This window comes from Watersipora subatra, chromosome 1, assembly GCF_963576615.1.
Source record: "Watersipora subatra chromosome 1, tzWatSuba1.1, whole genome shotgun sequence".
NCBI lineage: Eukaryota > Metazoa > Bryozoa > Gymnolaemata > Cheilostomatida > Watersiporidae > Watersipora > Watersipora subatra.
In genome coordinates, this window is record NC_088708.1 from 1,805,264 (window position 1) to 1,831,178 (window position 25,915).

The following is a 25,915-nucleotide window of genomic DNA, read 5'->3' on the forward strand; positions in this document are numbered from 1 at the left end:
TGATGTTATCAAATAATATACTATAAATCTGCAAATTCATGTTATATAATGATAATCTATCAAATGACACAAATATATATTCGTGAACAATTGACATAAACAAACCGTACTTATATTACATGCAGAAACAAAAATTAACGTTTTTAAAACAAAAATATTTGCATCGTTTGCTGAGATAGCTGCGTTCTAATTGTTGCGTTTGATGGAATGAGCATCTTTTAGTTGTCCATTACCTTCCACAATATGTTCTGGCCTCAACTCTTCTTCTACACTGCTGAGCTAGTTGATATTAGCGTCTAAACATTTTTGTGGCAGAGCAAAACCTTTACCCGCTGCATTTAGCACAAACACAACGAGTAAAATTTTGCTCGCTATACGTAATCTTTGGCCCAAAACTTGCAAACCGTTTTTATATGCATGTCCTTCGAAGAATTACGATCGCGGTAAACATGGAACTACTATTAGCCTGAGACAGTTTTTATTTCTACGACGTTGTTTTCAAAGTTCATCTAGCATCGTAAATATAAACCTTTTTTTATATATGTTCTTCGAAGTGTCAAGACCGCGTTAATGAAGAACTACTATTAGCCTGAGACCGTTATCGATTATTTTTATGGGTGTTGCTTTCGAAGTTGTAACGGAAAAAGTGAAAAGCTTTGGAGTTGGACAATGAAAGAATTGATTGTTATTAATGTAAACGATTCATTATTAATACGATTTTCTGGACACTTTTCTACTGGTCACTTGAAATTATGGGTTCATAAAGATCAAAGATAGTAAAGGAGCGGTCAAATGGAGATGACGTTCAATTAGAGGTTGGCGCTCTATTTTTCAACCCTTTTCTCGTAGTGGCAGTCAAATAGAGGTGGCAATCAATTACAGGTTTTACGGTATATCCTGTGGTTGCAGCTGGTTGGTAGTCGAGCAGCTACATTGCGAGTAGTCTTCGATTTGATAGCTGGCAGATGCTGGTCAACAGCTGATTGACTGAAAGGTAACACCAACTTTATGTTATATCCACTCTTAAACATTGTAGCCAATTGCGAGTCACCGACTCGTGTCTGTAGGTGTGGTAGAGCAGCCAACTCTTAGCCAATGTAGCAGCATCAGCCTTGACTAGACAAAGTTGGCGTAACTAAGAGAAAACTAACTGAAGTTCACATTTGTCTGAACCAATGGTTATGTTGGTGTCATAAGGTAACTGGTGAGCTGGTAGTCGCCTACTCTTGTTATAGCTTCAAGTTTGCTTTTTAGCTGAAGCTATTTGAATAAGGCTTAGCTACGGCTTACCCGTCTTCATTTACAACTCAACAAATGTTGCCTACAAATAACTTGAGGCTATAGCAGTATTCATCCCTAATGTACTTGTAATAATCGTTACTCTTAGGATAGCCTGGGTACCACTAGCACTCACATGACCGCTTCATATGTTCAACCGAATAATATGATACCTGTGCTGCAGTGTTAGGTTTATGCTTGTAGGAGTCACATCATGGGGCCGAGATATGGATAACAAGTGCTGTTTGTTAATAGTGTTTATGTGAGAAAAATTAGCAATCGTTGAGGATGAACAGCTAGTCCCTGATCAAACACAGCCGCTAGCTAATGTAGCCCGCACGCCTTGCCTGCGCTTGAGTAATCTACCTACTTAGCTGATTGTTGCTTATGCTGCATCAACCAATAAAAATTAAGTATATTTAATAGTATTAAATGGAAATGTGGGCTTGGCGTGGAAAGTTTGCCAGTTGAGTAGAGTATCTCTAGCTAAACAGAAGCCTCCTTGTGAGTACTCATACATGGTCCTAACTGGTAACTGGCATGGACAAACGGAAGGCGCCGCTCTACACCCGTGAGTCGACTGCTCAGTTGATGGCTCTTGACTGTAAGTACTGTAACTTGAGTACTTACCCAGAATTTATAAACTTACCCAAACTGACGCAGCGCTAGACTCGCAGTTATTTGCTTTCGATAAAATAATAGCCAGCTACCATAAAAACTTCCACTGCTGCGTTACCAGTACATATTTTTGTGTTTCTACTGTTACCAATCCAAACTCGCGCTAACAATTTCCACACAGTGATCCCCAGGCTAGCTGATAAAATGGATACATACACTTTTGTACAAACTTACTTATAACTGACAAAATTTTAAAGAGAAACTTCAATTATTCAGAGGAGTCAGCAGTCTGTCACAAAAAGAGATAGTACACATATACGCTTGCTTAACAGTCAAGAATAAAAGTCATGTAAAATGATTTTGGCAGCCAGCAGATGCAGAATCATGAGTTTATAAAATGGTATTGCCTTTTACACAAGAAGCTCTCCATCTTTGAGCTGGTTGAAATGTCAAAGTTAATACACATGCCTATGATTCAAATTATGTTGGCCAATAAAATATATAAACGTTTTCACAGGGCCATTTCAAATTGCTTTTTCTGCTTGTGTTAAGTACATAATATTTTTTATATTATTATAAAATCAATGTATTGTTTTTGTGGTAAGCTTATGCATGCCGGAAAGAAATGGCCGAGTGTTGTAAAGAACTTGCCCTGCGAACAACAGGGCTTTAATTCCTGATGGTTACAAGAATGGCATTCAACCTTAAATTGCTTTCAGCAAATGGGCAGTTTCTCTGCTTCTGAGCTCAGACAGGGCCAGCCAAGACTACAGACCCATCATACTCGATCATCAAGAGATTACACACACGCACGTGCGTTTACACACATGAATGCATGTATGAAAAATCAGAAATTGCCTTTCAGAACATTGGCACTATTTTTATCATAATAATAATAGGCCATATATTTATTATTAAACGTTAAGTTTTTATCAAAGAAACACTTGAACAACAAACGGAGAACTTGTTTATTGTCATAAGAGCTCTGAACAGGTGAGAATCACTACCCAGAACACAATTATGAAAGTTGTGGGTACTCACTGCACTCTGTTAGCATATCAATCATTATTCATTCTGTCGTGCTACTATGGTTGCTCAACATCTTACAATATCCTGTTAGATACGCCATGAGTATCCAGCAGGCACACTTAGTTGACATGATACAGTTATCAATACCTGACTATGTTTTCTACTATAGCCACCCACATTGATGTATAACAGCCAATAGCGAGCGAGCCGTGTACAACCACAACAGCCAAAAGCAAGCCGTGGGCAACTCAAATGAAGTTTTGACCGAAAAAACCATTAAATAAACATACATGATTACCCATTTTCGCACCCTAAATGCTAGGAATGTTTTACAATTGGGGGATATATTGTCCAGCCATTGTTCATGGTCAAAGCTTTCTAGGCTGATGCCAAAAAAAATATCTGGTTTGGCAATCAAAACATGGGGATCTTGGTGAGAGGGCATCGACCCGGAAGGTATTCACTATCTCAATGTAGCTCTAGCTGTTACACCCGGCTACAAACTAGTGAAACTACTAACAGGTTCTCACTAAAAAACCCAAAATCGTGAGAAGGGTTTCTTTGGCTCACTTGATGTTAGTGCAGAACCAGAATGGGTTTCAGCTTTGTCTACAACAAAACTGAGCTTCATGCTGATGTTCTACATCAGTGCAAATACACATAGCGTATAGTTTATCTGGTTTGAATCTGTGGAAACTTTACATAGCCTAAAATTAGCTTTACACATAAAGTACTTGTTCACGCAGGTTGCCACTAGTTGAATGATCCTTGATATAGGTTGAAGTCAGCACCAGGTGACAGAGTTTAGCTAACACTCTGTATTCACTGCCTCTCAATGCTTCAGAAATATTGTTTGCAGAGTTGCTGCTCCTTTGAAACCATAATTGCATTCAGGTTTCATGCAGTCAGAGAAAACCTTGCAACCCGATTTCAATAAACTTTAACAGGTGCTTGTGTCGAAGTTATATTACATCTCGTACTAATAAGCTACCGAACTTATTTTATACGTTTGTTAATCTATTCCTATTTAATCTTATGCACTTTCTGAAATGGTTATTATTAATAAGTTTGAAGGAAACTTTTCCATTTTTAGCTGCTGTAAGCAGTATCTGGTCAGTATTCAAAACTGCATGCTGCTCTCATCACACTGGTCATTTATTATGTATATTAGTTCACTGTAATAAAATTAAGTTCATCGTAATCTTCACAACTAAAAGCTCAAAAAACTGATTATTGGCAAAGACACACATCTTTGTAGTTGTTCCCATTTCCATGTGTTGAATGTTGCTATGGAGCACCTAGGATAGACATAGAGTGATTATCATCTATCATAGACAATAGAGTGATTATCACCTATGATAGACATAGAGTGATTATCACCTATAATAGACATAGAGTGATTATCACCTATGATGGACATAGAGTGATTATCACCTATAATAGACATAGAGTGATTATCACCTATGATAGACATAGAGTGATTATCACCTATGATAGACATAGAGTGATTATCACCTATGATAGACATAGAGTGATTATCACCTATGATAAACATAGAGTGATTATCACCCCTAGGGTACTCTGCTAAACAACCAGCTCGATGGAGTTACATAGTTGTAAACTATCTGTCACCTGTTATCAAAAGGTCCATCAGTTGAAGATGCATAAGCTGAGTGGATCTACCAATTTATGAATCCTTTCCAATCCAATTATGAATGCATCAACTGTATTACTATGATTACTTAATTTTTCATGTAATTTCGATATCAAAACAAGTGTGCATTAAAACTGATTGTTCAGTTTAGGATCATCAGATTTTGTTCTAGATTTTTTGCATTAGAAAGCTGACATATTTTTCTACCAGACTGTGGTGCATGCTTGGCTATCAATTTTTCTGAACACTACAGACTCACGGATATAACACGAGAGGAGCTTTATGTATGCCAAGTTTGACAAGAGCGATACGCGTCTTAAAAATGCTACATCGCAATGAAACTTTTTCAGATACTGCTTAAATATATTCTGAGTAAGCTTACAAAAGTTCACAGTAAAATATATATTAGATCAAAATATACAGCAAAATTAGTACACAAATTTCAATCGGACAATTAGCAGAGTTATCACATCTCACCAGACATTATTGACAGCATGATGTTAAAAGATTAAAATTAGTAATTTTACTTACTGACCTATTCTCAGAGTTACAATGAAATAAATTTAGGCAGGTATTCATCGCAAATCACGCTCTGTATGCCTGGGTACTATGTCTGTGCTCTGTCCACGTTCATGTCATGATCGCTATCATGATCTTCTTGTGGTGTTGAGGTTGTTGGTCCATGGTCAGTTAGTCCTAAACTAGCTGCATCCTCTCCTAAATGCAAAGATAAATGTAAGAGATCATTGTATTTAGTGTTTCCTGCATGCAACTGATTCTACCAACACTACTACAATTACTTCTCCTAGTTCCATGAGCTGGGTTGTCATCCCTACCTCATAAAAACAAATACTGGAGTCGTTTGATGACAGAATATTCATATACACAAAATAAATCATCAACTGCAACTGGCTATAAATCTTACAATTTCTTTCACTCGATTGACAGTTGTTGTATTGCTATGGAAACGATAATATAAAAATGTTTTGGTCAGCTAAAATATTTTAATTTCCACTAGTTACCAGAACTTTTACTCACCTTGTTCTTCTAAATGATCATCAAAGGTGTCTTGATCTTCATATTTATCATCATCTGAACAAGCTTCATGACCAGTGCTAATAGCAATGATAGAGGCATTTAAAAATCGGCTTTCTATAATTACCGATAGCAAACAAAATGCTGAAAAGCGCTCGTAGCGTAGTGCTTTTTAAAATGAGAATAACAATGGCGTAGTGCCCAACAGACATCTAGAATCTTAGGTAATTTACTCCTAGGATGTTCATACATCGATTAAAAAAATTAATTTTGCTATGATATTACTGGACAAGCAGTAAACTGTCCAAACCGTTTGCATCCACTTGGAATATCGGCTACTCCGGGATCAGGGTGAAGGGAGCATAACTGCATCCCGGAATATCCTAGATCGGACTTAGAAGGGTTAATCACTATTCCTATCCATATTGTTACAAACTGCTTTCTGATGCACGTTTATATATTTTGAAAGAGTTTAGTTGGCCAGAGTTGTTTTCCTTGTCAGCAAAATGAATCTATCAGCCAAGACTCCTGTCATCATTTTTGTGTTAGAAAATTTACAGCAATTCCTATTCTTGAATTATTTCTTCATTTGATCACTTTATGCTGACTGCTGCTGTTTTCTTCATCTTTGGCTTCTAATCTTATCTCCTGTTCAAATGTTTTTACATAAAAGGAATTTATTTGGCAGCAACTGGAGGAGTCGATGAAAGAAGTGAAATTGGAAGCACTCTCACTCTTGATGATATTATTTCTAGGAAGAATACAAAGTTTCACTGCGATTGTGAGCAGGTCAAGGACAACGAGCAGTTTATTCCAAGGTGAGTGCTGCGCGCAGCAGTCAGGTAGCTGGCTAGGGTAAGTGATATGTACAGGGCGAGTAGCTGGCTAGGTTAAGTGATATGTACAGGGCAGGTAGCTGGCTAGGGTAAGTGATATGAGTAGGTCAGGTAGCTCAATAGGTTATAACATTTGGCCGTCTGACTAAAACTGAAGTACATGTATGTACGATGGAGTAATCATAAAGTTTCATCTCAGCTGTATTTTTTAAGAACGAATGCTACTCCAGTGCAATTCTAGTAGAAACAAGTGATGCTAAATTGGTGAGCTACTGACCTTATTTGCTAATAAACAGCTGCGAGAGGAAGAGTCAATATAATGCAGCCTGCTGAGAAAGTAATGTTTTATAAAAGTAGCGTTAATACTTCTGAGTGTTAATACTTCTGAGTGTTAATATTTCTGAGCGTTAATACTTCTGAGTGTTAATACTTCTGAGTGTTAATAATTCTGAGCGTTAATACTTATGAGTGTTAATACTTCTGAATGTTAACACTTATGAATGAAGTCCAGAAATGTGGAAATCTCACATGGTTATAGCATGAGCAACAAATATAATAATAACATCATCCATCCTAAAGCCTTATTTTTAAAAAGAAAATTCTTCACAATCATAGATAATGTAATAATTGTTAGTAAACATAATTTTTTTATGATAAGCATTAAAAAGTTCATTTACACCAACTCTTTAGCATATCCTCCTATCCAAACCGCTACTAGCTAATGTACATCCCTCAGGAGTCACATGTTGGTTGAATTATCTTTACTGCAAGCCCCCTGCAACCTCTCCCCGTTATCATTGCAAAAGGATGAAAAACACTGCAAAACAAACTAATATAAATGAGGAAAATGTGACCTTAACGAAGACCACCAGCTTCAACCTTATCTTAAAATAAAATCAAGTATGGCATTCTCTCATTCTTGCTTTGTGAAGTTTTACTTATCCTGCATCCTGATAGAAAAACTAGCTAACTTTTTCCTTCAATAGAGAGCCGTACAAATTAGCTTTGTTAGAGCAGTTTGTCGGCGCGTGTCAAGTACTACGTGTAGGTGTGAACCTACCAGCTAGCAACTCTCAGGGAGTCTCTAATCGACTAATAATGTGACGCTGTTTGATTAGTATGAAGCTAATGAGTTATATCCCTAAAAACTGTTGGGGGTTGTGAAGGTCTTGCACGCTTGGCTCACTTGTTATAAATGAACTACCAACCATCAGGTCTGAGGTATGGGTCTCATGTGATATGATATTATGCCATGGTTACAAGGAGCACTAAGGCTGTACCAGCTAACAGATTCTTCGCTATGCAAATAGAACTATTACTAGTTATAAAATTCTTGCATGGTATTTGCTATGATTAGTATTTCAAAGAGTCAAATGAAGTACAGAGTTATTCTTGTAATGCTTCAAGTTGTAGGTAATCTTTAGCCCTTTTGTTGTTATAATAACGTGGCGTGGTTGCTTTTAATATTTTTTAAGCAACTGACAATTTAGCCTTTCAATCATAGTTTCAAACTAAAATGCTTCAAGGGTATCAATTAAATTGCCTTACAAACTAAAGAGCAATATCCTGTACCACTTTGAGTCAGCCCACTAAGACTGCCTGCTCTGGTGAGTGCCAGATGGCGGCTAGCTTCAGAAATGTTCCGGGTGAAATTTTCTAACAGAGTCGAGTTTAGCCCGAGTGGGTCTTGTAACAAAAGTATTTGTTACAGTTAGTTAACAGATTAAAAATGATAGAGCAATGAGTGGTAGATAGAGCTCACCTCAAAGATTATGCGAATGTTTATGTAATGACATATATTCCTAAAGCGCAAGAGTACGCTATATATAAAAGACGCTATATATACACCTAACTTGGAACTATTCCATTCCTCCAGCTCACGCCTCTTTATATAAAAGCAGTAAAGTGTTCATATCAATTTGTTTCATAGATATAGTAAAAATCAGTTTCTTGCATATTCTAAAATATATTAGTTTAATAAATGTATCGATATCAACTCAATCCATATATATACACGAGTATATTAGCATATATATACATACATATATATTTAAAACTATGTGTACTAAAAAACTACAAGTTTAGGTAAAACATTTTATTACTTAAAGTTTCGTGCGGTAGGCAAGCCTACCGCACGAAACATTAAGTAATAAAATGTTTTAACTAAACTTGTAGTTTTTTAGTACACATAGTTTTATATCAGCTCTGTTTTTACTCTAAACATTGAGCACTCTTTTTACTAATGTGTATAAATATAACTTTTATACATATATATATATATATATATATATATATATATATTCTAATATCAATCGATTGATTTCAATTCCATAGATAAAACCAATTTCAAGCCACGTTGTAAAAAACCAGTGTCATACTTATCTACCGTCAAGGCTCTTTATGAACTTCGTGGCGCTCTATTTTTCAACCTTTCCCCTATAGTGGCGGTAAATAGAGGTGGGGTTCAAATAGAGGCTTGCATCATATTTCTCAAAAAAGCTCGTCAGAATTTTGGAAAGATAAATTTCACCCTTTAAGAGGTATAGCGAGTATCGCCTATATTTTGCACTCTTTTTTGGGCGGAGTGACATTAGCCCTTTTAGATGCAAGAAATCTACTAACTTACTTCCAATTTGTCAAAGATCTCTAAATAAATATGCATTGAGAAGCCAAGAGATATCTCCACCCATTGATATCTATTGCTTGCAATTAACCTGTTATAATATTATAACCTGTGTCCTTCTTCGCATTTTGTTGTTCGCATCATATTATAGCCCGTGTCCTGTTTTGCAATTTGTTGGAGCTTTCAATTTTCATTTCATTCTAAATTTGAAAGCATATCTTTATTTTATAACTGTACTAGTTGAATTCCTGGCATTGTCCAGGAAATAAAAAAGTTTTTTAACAGGAAATCTATTTTTATTTAAAATATACAACATTTACCATTCTAACTTTTAAACTTCATGTCATGAGAAAAGTGTTTTTGTGCGGTTCAAATGAATTAAGAGAAAAAAGAAAACAACTGCAAAAGGTTAGAAACTTTTTTAAACAACTGTAACTTTTAAATTTCATACCATGAAAGAAGAGTTCTGTTGAAATAAATTAGGAGGAAAAATAAAACTATAAAAGTGTTTAATGTAAGTGTGAAATCATTAGCAAGTAATGGCTAAATATAGTCTGTATTGTTACGATTACAATGAAAAACTATTTGGTATACAATTATATGATTTTAATTTGTTTTAATGTTGGCATCATAAAGTGAAAATATTGTATAGAGTGGTATAGGAACCCATAGTAATTATATAATGCAATCACCTCCCGGTAAAAATCATCGTTAAAAATTAGTAACAAAACAATATGTGTTAACCTTAGTAACTATAGTTACCTACAATACCTTTAGTGCATTTTGTGGTTATGATTTGCAAGAAAATGTAACATTACAATGTACTACGAGCAGAGTTCTTACCTTCGAGACAGACATGTAACATAAACGCCGAATCTAACTTAAATGAATTTAGCTTACTACAAACATGTTTGAAGGAAATTATGTATTTTATAAAGGAAATGTATTTTAATAAACATTTAACTAAAATTCTATCACCTAGCTACTTGTAAACCCGTTTTTATCATAACGCTCGACGCTGAATTGAGATATAACTGCCAAATTTTAATTTTGGGAGAAATTATTGTTGATATCTTTTGGTAGAGAAAAATTTCACCTTAGTATGGCAAGAACCAAAAAGCATCAAGTTTCATAGAGCTAGGTAAAAACATATTTCTAACAGGGCATCGTAACGCGTGGGCACAGCAATGTATCAACCAATATGCCATTTAGCGTGTGCAATTGAGAAAAGGGCATACGGTATATAATAAGGGCGACAGAATTCTAAGGACTGTGTAGCTCAGAGATTAAATGCATGGTTAGAAACTCGCGGTCGCAATATTTGTGAGTTCTAATTCAGCACAAAGTGAGCTTTTCATTCCAAGACTTTAATAGCTTTAATTGGAAACACAGATTCACAGAATCACAGACACACAAACACTGAGATTTATATATATATATAGATTTAACAATGTTTCATAAAAGCTCATTACATTCATCGAATTTTGAGCATGCTACTATTGCACTACTCAAAAGCCATACTGATTTTCTTGATAATTCTCCATATTCTGATTATTCATGACGATCTCTCACAGCGCATAGCACTGGCAATCATACTATTATGCTATAAATCTGCTAATTTATAAGTTATGATATAATAATTTATCAAATGCCACAAATATATATTCAAAAACAAGTGGCATAAACAAACCATGCTTATAATAGTTGCAGAAACAAAAAATAACACTTTTGAAACAAAATGTTTGCTTTATTAGCTCAGCTAGTTGCATTCTGATTGCTGCTTTCGTTTGAAACGGTTTCATCTTTTGCTGGCTATTTAATACCTCCCATGTCTTCTGACCTCAGCTCTTCTTCTGTACTGCTGAACTAGTCAATATTATCATCCAAACAATTTTTTTAGCAGAGCAAAACTTTCATGTGTTGCATTTTGCACGAATTAAAAACTTTTAGCCCCATGGGCGCTAAGCACAACCTTTAGCCTAAAACTACTAGTTCATATACCATCGTAAATATAAACCGTTTTTCACCTACAATGAAGTATCAAGACTGTGTTAAACAAGGAACTACTATTATCCTGATACAGTTATAAATTATTTCTATGGTGCGGCTTTCAAAGTTTTCATAAACGAAATCAAAAAGCTTTGGAGTTGGAAACGGAATTCGATACAATCAGAAACAACAAAAGAATCAATTGTTATTGTTGTAATCGAGTCATTAATAGTACGATTTTTCAAACACCTTTCTACTGGTCACTTGCTATTATGGGTTCATTACGATTCAAGAATGTCAAAGTGATGGTCAAATAGAGGTGGCTTTCAAATAAAGGTGGCGTTCAATTGGAGGTTTTACGGTATGTAAATCACTTTTAAATTTAGTATGAGTATCAATAATAATTGTCTTGAATTAAAACTGTATGTTGATTTATAAACAATTTTGTTTTTTGTTAATATTCTAGCGTTGAATGATCAGTACCATGGTATGTCATATTATTGAACTGAAAGCAAGTTATATAGGCATTAAGTTAAAAAGAATCTGGCTGCAGGAAGTTAATTATTTGAAAGCCCAAGTTATGGAGTTATGTTCAGCGTATCACCCTTCGGGTAAACTTAAATATTTTCCAGGTGCTTCATGTATCCTTCTAGTAGACTTCAAGTGCATTTCAAATGTACTCTAATCACCACCTTGATAGAGCCAGATAAACTCACCAACTGCACTTTTACCATCAAACTTAAGACATCAAGTCAGTCTTACTAGAAGTCAGCTTACTAGCAACTTTTCTGAGATTATTAACCGTATTGAAGAGGAGCTAGACTGGAAACACTCTGGCAATAGGGAAGCTATGTGAGTTCTAAGGCCTCCGTATGATGGTACATGAGTCCTTGTATGTTTGATTCTCAACTACATGTATGAGAGAATCATCGGTGTAGAGTGACATTTACTGCACTACATATAAGAATGTTTTCATGTTCTGACAACGGTGATGTCTACGTATTTTGCGAAAGTTATTGTAGAAAAGACGACTTTTTAACCAGAGGTAATGTCCTCATAGATTGATGATCTCGAAGCATGCTTATAGTTGCTATCTATTATATTAACTTACCCCAAGCCATAGGCAATGCATGTCATCGCTTCATCTTTCTTATTCTCGCAGCTTTTGTAAACCTAGTATGAAATAAACTAAAATTTGCTAGGAAACCCGATTGTACTATCAACATACAGTCAAACATGGATATCTTGCCCACGGAGAGCTCAAACACATGGTTAACTCGAACGGTTTCTTTGGTCCGTTCTCAGGTAATGATGAATTGCTATTGATAACTCGAATTCAACACTGTTAACTGGAACTGTTTTTTGCCCAACGGCTACTGAAACGGTTGTTATCGCTTTAGAAAATCACTTTATTCCAAGCCATAGAGGTAAACCTCAACTTTTCATAATTCATAAGCGTCGTTATTACCACTATCGGCAAAATATTTTTGTCAACTACTTTTCTAAAGGTTAGGTGAAATTTGATTTATACCAAATATCCGCTTAGCGATCGCCCTTCGGAAGCAAGGAAAGTGGTATTCGTTAAGAGCAACACTCCGAGGCAGTTCAATTAGAAGTTTTACCAGGTTTTATGGTATATTGTATATCAATCTATCACTCACGCTTTTTGAATGGATACTTATTGAACGTACATGTATTCTGTGTTTAGGTCAAACGATGAATAGTTTTCCGACGTTGATTCCGTGTTGAATCAACGTCGGAATGTTGAATGTTTAAAACGTCTTAAAGATTGTTGTAATTAAACGTATCTGTTGTCTTAGCTACAAAAAACTATTCATCGTTTGACCTAAACACAGAATAAGTTTGTACATTCAATGAGTATCCATTCAAAAAGTGTGAGTGATATACAATGTACCGTAAAACCTCGTAAAACTTCTAATTGAACTGCCTCGGAGTGTTGCTCTTAACGAATCCCAGGTAAAGTGAGGTAATCTTTGCATAAACTTCAAGAAAAATCGGCAAAATTGATCGTAGGTAAAACGCTCAAAAGAAAAAAATGTCTTTTCTTTTGAGCATTTCAACAACGATCAAGTTTTGCCAACGCCAATCTAAAAAATGTCCTGGCAATAACATCACCTCAAACAACAAACCAATCTCAAGTGATAGAAAAATCTCTATACTTTTTGATGAAAACGTTTTAAACTTTACATTAGAAGCATTTAATTTGAAACAAGCCATATATGTATATGTACATGTATCTTCTAATAAGTAAGTAAATACATGGACTTGTGACAGTAATCTGATAGCTCGAACGCTCTGATAATTCGAACACTTTCGCTCGGTCCCATGAAGTTCGAGTTATCCATGTTTGACTGTAATTACTAATGCGTTGTTATTCAATTACGCCATGCTAAGAAATATATATATGGCTCTTTCCAGCGTTACAAGTTATATCATATCGTCGCTACGACGTTTGAAAAGTTTGCCAAGGTTATAGCTACTAGTTATTATGTTGAATTTTAGTATTTATTTGTTAGAAAAGTCTTGATTATTTCAGTAACTCTTGCAACATGTTCAGGTGTATTTAAACTACTTCATAAGAAAACAACAAGTAGGGCATAACCAAATACCAGAAGTAATTACATGTACATGCATAGAACTAAAGCCTGCCCGTGTTTGGTTAAACTAGGTGTCAGTATGTGGGCAGTTATTGACAAGTGTCAGTATGTGGGCAGTTATTGACAAGTGTCAGTATGTAGGGCAGTTATTGACAAGTGTCAGTGTGTAAGGCAGTTATTAACAAGTGTCAGTGTGTGGGCAGTTATTGACAAGTGTCAGTATGTAGGGCAGTTATTGACAAGTGTCAGTATGTAGGGTAGTTATTGACAAGTGTCAGCATGTAGGGCAGTTATTGGCAAGTGTTAGTATGTAAGGCAGTTATTGACAAGTGTCAGTATGTAAGGCAGTTATTGACAAGTGTCAGTATGTAAGACAGTTATTGACAAGTGTCAGTATGTAGGGCAGTTATTGAAAAGTGTCATGCGACAACTGCTAATTATGACTAGGACATATCTTAATAGTTTAACTATTTTGTATGTAAAACTCGTTAAAATAAATGCTCTTCTGCTTAGCGTTGTGAAGTTTTACAGGAAGAGTTGTTGTTATACAGAGATAAGAAGTTATGAGAAAGGAAGAGGAAGTTCAAATTTGGTAGCACCACTGAAATATCAGAATAGAATTGACACATTTGTGCTATTTGCGGGAAAAAAAATTTTATATTTTTATTTTTATATATTATCAGTATGAGCAGTGGTTGGCGCTGAAACTATTGAATGTGATTGACTTTTTAACCAACAACTTTGACCAAAAAACAGTCAGTATTTGGGTAGCTAAACCAAACTATTGGCATGGAGAAGCACTAGACACTCCAGTTAATGCGTGTTTAATTTCAAAATACTGTAATATTCGTGTTTGAACGCCACCTATATTTGACTGCAGCTATAGGATAAGAGTTGGAAAAAAGAGTGCCAGGGTGTTCAAATAGAGATTTTACAGTTGCCTACACCTTGCGCAGTAGACCAGAGATTCTCAGCTGAAACAGCTTGCATTCTCCTATTGCTGTCTATACAGTTATTGCTGCCTATACAGTTATTGCTGCCTATACAGTTATTGCTGCCTATTTAGTTATTACAGTCAATATATTTATTGCTGCCTATATAGTTATTGCTGTCTATATAGTAATTGCTGTCTATATAGTTATTGCTGTTTATATGGTTATTACTTTCTATATAGTTCTTGCTGTCTATGTAGTTATTGCTGTCTATATAGTTATTGCTGCCTATATAGCTATTGCTGTCTATATAGTAATTGCTGTCTATATAGTTATTGCTGTTTATATGGTTATTACTTTCTATATAGTTATTGCTGTCTATATAGTTATTGCTGTCTATATAGTTATTGCTGTCTATATAGCTATTGCTGTCTATATAGTTATTGCTGTTTATATAGTTATTACTGTCTATATAGTTATTGCTGTCTATATAGTTATTGCTGTATATATAGTTATTGCTGTCTATATAGTTATTGTTGCCTATATAGCTATTGCTGTCTATATAGTAATTGCTGTCTATATAGTTATTGCTGTTTATATGGTTATTACTTTCTATATAGTTATTGCTGTCTATATAGTTATTGCTGTCTATATAGTTATTGCTGTCTATATAGCTATTGCTGTCTATATAGTTATTGCTGTTTATATAGTTATTACTGTCTATATAGTTATTGCTGTCTATATAGTTATTGCTGTATATATAGTTATTGCTGTCTATATAGTTATTGCCGTCTATATAGTTATTGCTATCTATATAGTTATTGATGTCTATATAGTTATTGCTGTCTATCTAGTAATTGCTGTTTATATAGTTATTGCCGTCTATACAGTTATTGCTGTCTATATAGTTATTGATGTCTATATAGTTATTGCTGTCTATATAGTTATTGCTGTCTATATAGTTATTGCTGTCTATATAGTTATTGTTGTTTATATATTTAATGCTACCTATATGGTTAATGCTGCCTCTATAGCTATCACTAATTGTAGTGGCAAAACTTATACATCAAGGCAAAAACAGAACTGCTAAGACTTTGTGGATTCACATTAGCCTGCAGCTATCGAGATGCATCTTTCTTCTATTTGCAAGCAGCACCGGTAGTTGCTGCCAACTGTGCACTAGATGTAATAAAGCTGCTCACTAAGTCTTTATTACAAACACAGTTGGCGGAACGTTTTATAAGAAACAAATGCCCTGAGCTCCTTAATGCGTACAGCTAATTCGAAGGTTATAATAGTTTGAAAGCATTTGAATCTAAAAATTATAACATTAATTGATTTTGATGTACTCCTATAAAGGCTACGCCATAAAAAAGCAGTATGTATAGCTTGATTGACATCAATCCACTTATGATTATTGTTGGCAGGAGGTTTGCGCAGCTGCAATCAATAGATTGATAGGCAATATTTTAATAATTAGCTCATGCCGGCAGCACATCATTTTAAGTAGTGCACTTGTTTATAGCAGCTGTCAGTCCACAAGCTTACCTACATATCTCTTTCTTACGATCTAGCAGGATTGTACATATACATGTAATATATCTAGCAGAGTGTGTACACGTATGCATCATATCTAATAGGGTGTGCACATATATGCAACATATATGTGTCATGATCACAGAAACCATGGTTAAGTCAGGGTTATAAGATTTAGAGTTATCTACACTAGCAGAAGGAAAAATCCTCACAGTTATTTTGCAAAAAGAACTTTGATTCTAGCTTAATTACAGCAGATTTTATGGTCAATAAACTGAATGCGCGTTTACCATTAGTGCAAAAACATAGTTCTGAGAAAACTGGTGTTAAAGTTTGAGAAACGAAAACCAATGTACAATTTTGTTTACATTTCAAAACGTCATAGCAACCAATATCAAGAGGTTGTGACATTTATCTAGATTTCCGTCTTTATATCTAAAAAATTATGCAGATTTTAAAAATCTAAACAGATTTTAGCTGGTTGTCATAGAAATAGCTGTATATCTATAAGAAAATGTATTACTTATTTTGCAGATATTAAAAACGGCTTGGCAGTGCCGCGATATTGAGCACAACCGTAGTATGATCAACAAAATCTTAAAAAAAATAGTAACAGTAACATATTGTACACCATCACTATATACTTTGATTTTGTAAATTCGAATAATTATTCTTATAATTAAATATTGTAATAATCTTATAAGAATCGTTAAGAATATATCATTGTAGTTCCCTTTACCTTCACTGCTTTTGACATCAGTTGGAATACCAAAGTACTCATTATAAGTGTCAAAAATGTCAGAGTTATCTTTCAAATCGGCAAAAAAGAAACGATTACGTTTGTCGGACACCATTTTTCAGTACTTCCTGTTTAGCATAGCAACGGTTTTAAGGTTTTTTTTCCCCGAGGGTTAAAAACATTTATTATTTAAACTGACTTTAGATTCAGAAAGATCACTCTTTGATTGGCCCAGATGCACGTGTTACAAAAATCGTTACCAATATTATAAATTCAGTTGGTTGAACTGTAAAGTCGGATAACTCAACTTCGTGATTTGCGACTTAACCATGGTTTCTGTGACCGCGACCCATATAGCAGGTGTGTACATACATGTAACATATCGAGCAGAACTGTAGATACATGTAACATATCTAGTAGGATATGTACATACATGCAACATATTTAGCAGGGTGTATATATACATACACATAACATACTCAGCAGGGTGTGTACATACAGTACATGCAACATTTGTAGTCGGGTGTGGACACACATGTAACATATCTCACAGGGTGTGTACATACATGTAACATACATATATACCATGTGTGTACATACATGCAACATATCTAGCTGGGTGTGGACACACATGTAACATATCTCACAGGGTGTGTACATACATTCTACATTAGTGGACTTCAGTTATTTGTAATCGGCAGCTCTGTGTGTCACGAAGAGAGATAGCTGCAGTTTTGCTGCCATTGCGTAAATAATTGCCCTGGATCTCTAAAAGCAAACTTGCCAGTCGCTAAATGGCAACAACCATGTTTAATTAATCATGTTCAAGAATCTGCTCTGTTGAAAACTTAACCTAATTTTAAAGATGTAAATAGTTATTACAACCCAGGCCTACAGACCTAAATAACTTCTTTTGTTGGCCTACAAGTCTACATCACTTCTTTTATTAACCGACAGATCCAAATAACATTTCTTGTTGACCTCCTGCTGACCTACAGGTCTAAATAACCTCTCCTGCTGACCTACAGGTCTAAATAACCTCTCCTGCTGACCTACAGGTCTAAATAACCTCTCTAGCTTACCTACAGGTCTAAATAACCTCTCCTGCTGACCTACAGGTCTAAATAACCTCTCCTGCTGACCTACAGGTCTAAATAACTTTTCTCGTTGGGCTTCATGACAAAACTAATTCAAAGTTATTATCTTTGGCTGACTATTTACAAGATGGTAAATTCAAATGTTGCTCTGATGCATTTGTGCTGCTGCCTGAGTAAAGGTGCATAGAACCGTATATCACAAAAAAGTGAAAAGTTTAAAAGCTAAAATGTTGCAAGAGCAGCTAGAGCGAAACAGATAATCTGATGAATGTGAATCAACAGTCATTACATGCGTAACAGTTATGGGATGAAAGGTTTGTGATTCATTTTACTGCTCTCTGATTGGCTGCTTACTTACAACTTTTTATCTAACGGTAGTATGGCTCCTTACTCATGAACAACTCATCTCTTCTTCTGACTAATGGAAATTTACTGGCTCATCCTTAGTTAACTTCAGCTACTTTCATCCACTGTATAATTCTAATATGCCAGCTGTAAATTGCTAGTTAAAAGTTGCCAGTAGTCAGTTGCAAGCTACTACTAAATAATCACATGGCTGAGATACCGAATGTATAACAATCCGTTAAAGAAAGCCCTTCTGCAGTGATGTTCAGACGCTGTAGCGGGTGAATCGGAGGTTGCTGCTCAGTATTCTCACAGTCAAGGATTACAATGTTGATGAGAATATGAAGTGCAGACTGACAGTAGAAACATATCTTTATGATCATATGAGTGACTCGTTATAACCATCAGATAACAGCAGGGGATTCATAATCCCTACATTTTACGCTGGGTGACTGCATCGATAGGTCGGATGGGCTTCAATTGTTTGATTCCATAGCACTACTTTGTATTAAGATATTCAATATACTAAATATACTAAAATATGTTGTTTTGACTTTGTAAAACGAATGGCTTTTGTTCACTATATAGTACTATGCAAATGAGAGAGTTGTCTCCTTTTCCTATCCCCGGAGATTTGCATTTTGTCTGCTGTTTTGGTTGATACAGGTGTGTCTTTTGCAGCCATCTGGTCATCACAGACAAGCATCTCTACATCCTCAGGATGACAGAAGTAGAACACAGATATATCGTTAAACTGAGACGTAAAATTAGCACCATCCTTAGAATAACAAAAAAGGCTAAAATGCCTGATGTGATCAAGCTTGAATACGGATCACGAGAGAGAACTGGAGAGCATGTCACAGATACCGACAAGCTCAACATTCCTAGGAAAGCAGGTGAGACGACGACGTGCATCAGCTGAGTGTTGATCTATCTAGCCCTATCAATCATGCTTCCTGTCAAGAATCCCCTCTCTCAGCATTTATTTGATGATATCATAGAGCTGGGATGGTATCCCATCCTTCCTGGTAGTTTTTAAATTCTTTTACCAACTTACGAAGTGAATCCTATTAGAACCACATGTCAATTTGAACCCTGGAGTCCTATGTTAGAGAACAACTATTGTGTCTCCTTCATTGAAATAAAAAAATAGAGATTTATCAAAATTGTAGGAAAGATGCGAATGAATCTGCGCACAGTCTTGTAATTAGTGTCAACTTATTTAATGAGCCATTAACCATAGTCCTGGTCTGGTTTGTGAGTACAACACCTGACACACACACCATTCATAATTTGCCAAACGATTGATTAAATTCTGTATGATGCTGCCTTGCTATTTCAACTTGATGACTATTATGATTCTCTCTATCTAAATGACTTATCATAGAAATACACATACATGTAAGTCCTCACCAACTCTCTGGTTTTATATGTGTAACCCTTGTTTTGCCAGCGATAAAAGTGTGCTGACACCCCCTTGTTCAGTATAATCATACTTCGACATACGAGTGCCCAAACATACAAGAAAATCAAGACACAGGCGGAATTTTGAGCAAGTTTATTCCTTGAGATGCGAGTATGAGATATGTGTATATACAGTATGTAGTTTAAGATATGAACATCAGCGGTCTCGATGGCCACTATGCTGCCAAGTACGCGAAACACCGCTTTCGAAAACAGCATCACTTAGTATTTTTCCTCAAGTCAGTTTAAAACAGTTTTTAAAAGACTGGCTAAATGTTATAGTGAATGAAAGGCAAAAAGCACCAAACTGGAAACAGATAATAAAAAGTTAAGATGACCAAATTAGAAATTAGAGTAAGTTTAGTAAGAGATTCAAACTTAGCTTCAAGTGTGTGTTTAGTAAGTTAATTTCATTTAAGTTAAATTCAAAGTTTCTGTTGCGTAGCGTCACAAAAGTTTTGTGTAACAAATGCGTTACTGTCCAGTCTCTCTCAGACCGCACTTAGCCATTACGTCTGTCTCAAAGGTAAAAACTCACAATAGTGTACACAGTGATGTTACATTTTATTGTAGATCATAACAACTAAATAAGTATTTGTTACTTTGTTAGCGTAGGTACTGAATTATAACAATTAAAAACACGTTTTTCTACGGTACTATCCTGTTTTTTGTAGATTTTTTCATACTATGGTAGCGGATTAATTTGTATCTAGTTATTTTATATAGGAAATAGTGTCTTGAGGCATGAGTAAATTGACATACGAGCTCAGTCACGGAACACTTTAAGCACGTATGTCGAAGTATGACTACATAACTGACAATGGGGCAAGTTTTTACACGAGTTCACTAGTTGAAGTTTTTATGCAACTCTAGTAACATCTGTTCGATGGTTTTGATTGTTGATACATTTTTCTACAAAGATCTCTAAATAACTGAAGTGCAGTAAAAATGATGCTCATTAAGGTATTCGGTCTGGATTAAATTATTGTAATATTTAGACCTTGCTCTAGTTGACATTACTGTCAGTGTGTACACTTACGGAAATGAGTTTACAAACTCACTTGATATGTCAGTATTGATTAGAACTCAGTCAATATGGCATCACAATGCTGCCGCAGGTGTCGGGCATCTGCATTATGTCTCAGATGACACATTGTTTTTGGTTTGTGAATACTTGCAGGTAAATTAAGACCAAATATGCAGGTAAAATTTATAAATATAAAATAGCTGGTTGACATTAGTAGCGGATTTATTCTCAAAATCAGCGGTGCTTGCTGACTGGTCAGAGTCAGCGCTTGTGCCATTCAGGCATTTCCTATGAGACTCAGCTTCGGCTTCAGTAGCCTGCTTGAACTACTAGAAAAAATATATGTGCCCAAGCTTTCCCAAAATGCTATAAATATGTATATACAGCATAAACTTAATTAAACTTATAATACACCCAAAAACAAACAAACACCTTCATCTAAAAGTTAGAATGGTATATGTCATATTTTTTGATTAAACATAAAAATTTTCTGTGCAAAAGCCTTTTTATAACTCATGTAAAACTGGGCATTTAACTAGTACATGTATATATGTATGTATTTATGTATGTGTATATCTGTGCATATGTATAATTGTAAAAACGTTCCCACCTGAAGTCGAATTCCCTTCGTCTCCATGAAAAATCTTCAAAAATGCCTCAAGCACTTGTGAGCAGACTATCATGATCATTACCTCTATATTAGCTATTAGATAGATGCTTTCACGGTTGCTCGGCCTCCTCTCGCAATGGACTGGAGTTGCGCTGCTTTTTCTCATCATACAAGAGTTGACAGCAATGATTTATAAGATACTATCATTTCTATGATTGGCATGATGTCTCCGAAAAATGTCACAGCATTCTCATGCGCACGAAGCTGGCTACAACCCACAGCTCTGTGGCACTTACTCGTTGTTTAGTTGTTCCATGATAGACTGCTCTGTACATCTTTAATGTCCTTATGACAACAGCAATTCCGAGGAAAATCTGGAATTTGTGAAGAGATTAGACTATTGAGGGATTATAAATAATTCTCTATCACTATCCTGTATTTTATAAAACTTCCTTTGAGCCATCATAGCTTGTACTTAGAGTTTTCAGACCGAATTATGAATAATAACTAAAGAGTGAACACGGTTTATTACAATCGTATAGCCTTGATTCATGAATACTCTTTAGTCCATGAATGTGTTAAAAAAGTGACCAATTTGTCGTTTGGAACAGTGAAAAATATGCCGATTGTTCAGCTTTGTTCATATAAAACCAAGAAGAAACAGTTCAACATTACAACTCTGTGTAAGGTCTCTCTGAGCAACTCTTATTGAGGCTATTTACTATTATTGTCATCATAAACTATATACATTGCATATCATTGGATGCAAATTGTCAAAACTCCACTGTTTCAATAGTAAGTAAAAATTTGGAGGTTTTTTCTTAAGCAGTCTGGTAGTGTTACAAAGGGCCAAGGGTGGAGTCGACTAGGGTGGAGTCAACTAGGGTGGAGTCAACTAGGGTGGAGTCGACTTGGGTGGAGTCGACTTGGGTGGAGTCGACTAGGGTGGAGTCGACTAGGGTGGAGTCGACTTGGGTGGAGTCGACTTGGGTGGAGTCGACTTGGGTGGAGTCGACTTGGATGGAGTCGACTAGGGTGGAGTCGACTAGGGTGGAGTCGACTAGGGTGGAGTCGACTAGGGTGGAGTCGACTAGGGTGGAGTCGACTAGGGTGGAGTCGACTAGGGTGGAGTCGACTAATGTGGAGTCGACTAAGGTGGAGTCGACTAGGCCTATACCAACTGATCTTCTTCCACTCGTAAGAAAGGGCCTCCACAGTTCAAGCGAGTACATCAACACCCGTAGCTTGGTTAGCTTTAGCTCTGGAGTCGCTCGCTCTTGGGTTTAGTAGTTTAGTGGGCATCAACAAGGTCACTATAAGATTCAGCGGAGAATACTGAATGGCCTAGCTCTGATGGAACAGACGCTCCATCAGTCTGCTGTCATACTTATGACAAGACTTCTGGCAATTATGTTAGACTATCTCGTTATCATGAGCTCATGAGTGCTTTTCCAAGAGATGCAGCCTGAAGAAAATATGACAAGTTGAGCACAGTGTGCGCAGGTAGTAGTCATGACAATGACAAATGAAGAGACCAATCAGTAGCCTACTTGCATGCCGGGATGACTGTTTGGAGACTCTAAGCAGAAAATTACAACTCTTTTCAATGAAGTATTAAACAGAGAGAATGTTCTTACCAGCCTTATTGATATGTCTCAGCATGTAGAGGTGGAACGAGACACGAGACGTCTCGAGTATCGACCTGTCTCGTCTCGTATCGGTCTCGACTTAACTATTGCCAAACTCGAGACAGGAAATAGAACTAAAGCACCTGCGCACGGTTGTTAAAACATGGCTTCTTGCGGTAGCAACAACTCCATATATTGTAATGGATTGCGGGCACCTGCCTTTAAAGTTATACCCGGTCCGTTACTACCTGTTGCTATTGATTATGTTGGCCACTGAGTCTAATCATGCAGTCCGGACAACGGCCCTGTTATATTTTAGTTCGGTTCTGTGTCCTTAAAACAGATACCGGGTCATATCTAATTACTCTTCAGATAATCCAATTTAATAAATAAGACTTTTGCGGGTAAAATGTCTGTATTTTATCGTATCGTGTCTAAACACCAACTGCCCTTCATAAAATTTCGGGCCTCTTTTACGTATATACTACCAATCGCGAGTAAAACTTGCCTGGACACGGAGAAACGAACGAAAGGCCGTGTCGACCATAGTCCGTGTTCGGTTAACAATTACGTTTTGTTAGCTCAATATAAGAATATACATGTGCATGTATACAGTAATTAGTATAATTTCATGAGTACAATTTAAATATAATTCACATACTACAGTTAATACACAAACAAAACTTAACATTAATGAAACGATAAGAATGAAAGTGTTATCGTGTGTTCTTTTAGTTGCGGTATTTCTTTGTAGAGCGACGGCTATCGGTTTCATTACACATTACATTAAAAAGTAAGAACTATTCAATAGATGGTAAAAATACACATGTACAAAGCAATATGTTTATAATAATTATGATCAATCAAGCTCAAAATTCTTAGAATATATAACTTCGGTATTTTAGAGTTGTTTGTGTCACTTCTGTTTACAAAAACTACATGCATATCACTATTAAAATGTTGTATTTAAATCGTTTACACCAGGCGAAAATTCAATTTAAAAATAGTTTTATTAATTTTATATATACCAAGTAGCTAGTACTTGTGTAGTGAAATCATCACCAAATGCTCATTATTTTACTGTCTCGTGTCTCGAGTCTCGAATTTTTACAAGACAGTGTCTCGAGTCTCGTCTCGAACTTAAAAAACCTGTCTCGTTCCACCTTTATCAGCATGAGCTGCTTCCTATGAGACATTCAATAAAAGTAGAACTCAAGTCAAAGGAGATAATTTGGAGAAGCAAAATCAGAGTTATTGGTGTTTACTTTTTCCCAAGACAACTCAGATACTTGGCTATGAATAGGGCTGGAAAACCTTAATATTAAATAATACAAATAAAATTAGTCTAATATAATTTCCTAACATTTCTATAATATTATACATGTATATATACTACCTAATGTGCTACTTTCTTAACTTACAATTACCATAAAACCTCTATTTGAATGTAAAACCTCTATTTGAACGCCATCTTTAATAGAACGCCACTCTACGAAAAGGTGTCACGACTTGTGTTATCAATCAGTGTCATAAGGTGACATGTTTTGACAAGTGTCAAAGCTTGTGCATTGCATATTCAACTTTATCATAGAGTAACAATTGCTTACAGATGTAAGTACTGGTGTATTACATATGTTGTTATCAACTATACTCTAGGATGACAAGTTCTAATAAGTGTGAAGGCTTGTGCATTGCAGAAACTATTTTCAGCTTTGCCATGGAGTGACAAGTTCTGACAAGTGTTACCATTGTTGTATTACAGATGCCGTCATCAGGATTCTTAAACACATCAGAGTTTCTCCAGTAAGAGAATAATCTCATCATCTATGAGACAAAAAGACACCGGTTAGCGAACACACTGACGCATTACCAAACGATGATCGACCAACGCTTTCAACGACCTCGCTTAATACAATCAGCCACTATGTGGGGTTATTCGCAAGTCACTGGCGCAAGGCGAGCAATTAAATGATGCGTCAAAGCTAGTGATGTGAATAACAATATAATATACTTACTTCTATGCCTCCCTCCAGATCACTTTGTGCTGTCTGTAATAGGACTTGAGGGGATTGAAATTTGCCACCTACCCTCCTCGTTTTCACATATCTATTGAGAAAAATACTAGTCCAGCTCGGTATATTCTCTCCTTGGGAATTACCTATCTTTTGCTTTGAACAACCTTCTTCCTTATTGACACCCATTGCGTTCAATTAAATGTTTTACAACCAAACATAGATGTCATATTAGTACTAATGAATTGCACGCTTCAATGGTAAGCAGTTTCTATCGTCTGATGGCTAGACGAGTGTCAGTTATGTCTAGTAATTTGGTCGATCAGTGGAACAAGCTGGTCACTGGATCAGATGTGATTAAGTTCTTCGGATATATTCAAAGCCAAGATGAACATTTTTTCTGTAGATTTGCAGAGAGGTTTTCTGACCTTGATCAGCTTGAGCCATGTGTGTCATTCATTTCCAATCCTTTCAACTCGAATGCTGGAAAGGTTGAGATTAAAATCATAACATTGTAAAATGACTTCAACCTCGAAGGCTGTCAGAGCGAATGAAACCTTTGATACCTTGTCGACACCTAAGAAGTTCACTGGCATATGGTCAGAAGTGAGGAAGGTTGCCAGTCTCTTTAGTTCAATCTATTTTTGAGAATCAGCATTTTCTGACATAAATTTCATCAAAAGCGAACGCAGATCACACCATACTGATGCCTATCTGGTAATATCATTCTAGTTGCAGCATCAAATTACATACCAGACTACAAACTTTGGTGAACAGCATCAAGCACTAGCTTTCCTACTAACAAAAAGATTGAGATACCAGATTTTGTCAGTGGCAGCATTGTA

The 25,915-nt window shown here is 35.9% G+C and overlaps 1 protein-coding gene across 2 annotated transcripts; it reads left to right on the forward strand.

The window, feature by feature from the left end:
* The first annotated feature begins 1,751 nt into the window (after positions 1-1,751).
* Positions 1,752-25,304, forward strand: LOC137385283 (TBC1 domain family member 23-like). 2 transcript variants are annotated; one of them, XR_010977751.1, is made up of 5 exons: positions 1,752-1,882; positions 6,303-6,432; positions 19,011-19,225; positions 24,821-24,984; positions 25,015-25,304. XR_010977751.1 is itself a non-coding variant. In XM_068071723.1 (4 exons), the coding sequence occupies exons 1-4, from the start codon at positions 1,819-1,821 to the stop codon at positions 24,871-24,873; spliced, it is 462 nt and encodes a 153-aa protein (XP_067927824.1). In that variant the 5' UTR covers positions 1,752-1,818; the 3' UTR covers positions 24,874-25,304. The 2 variants fall into 2 exon arrangements, 1 of the variants encoding a protein (XP_067927824.1); XM_068071723.1 differs by having other exon boundaries at positions 24,821-25,304.
* Positions 25,305-25,915: the final 611 nt, after the last annotated feature.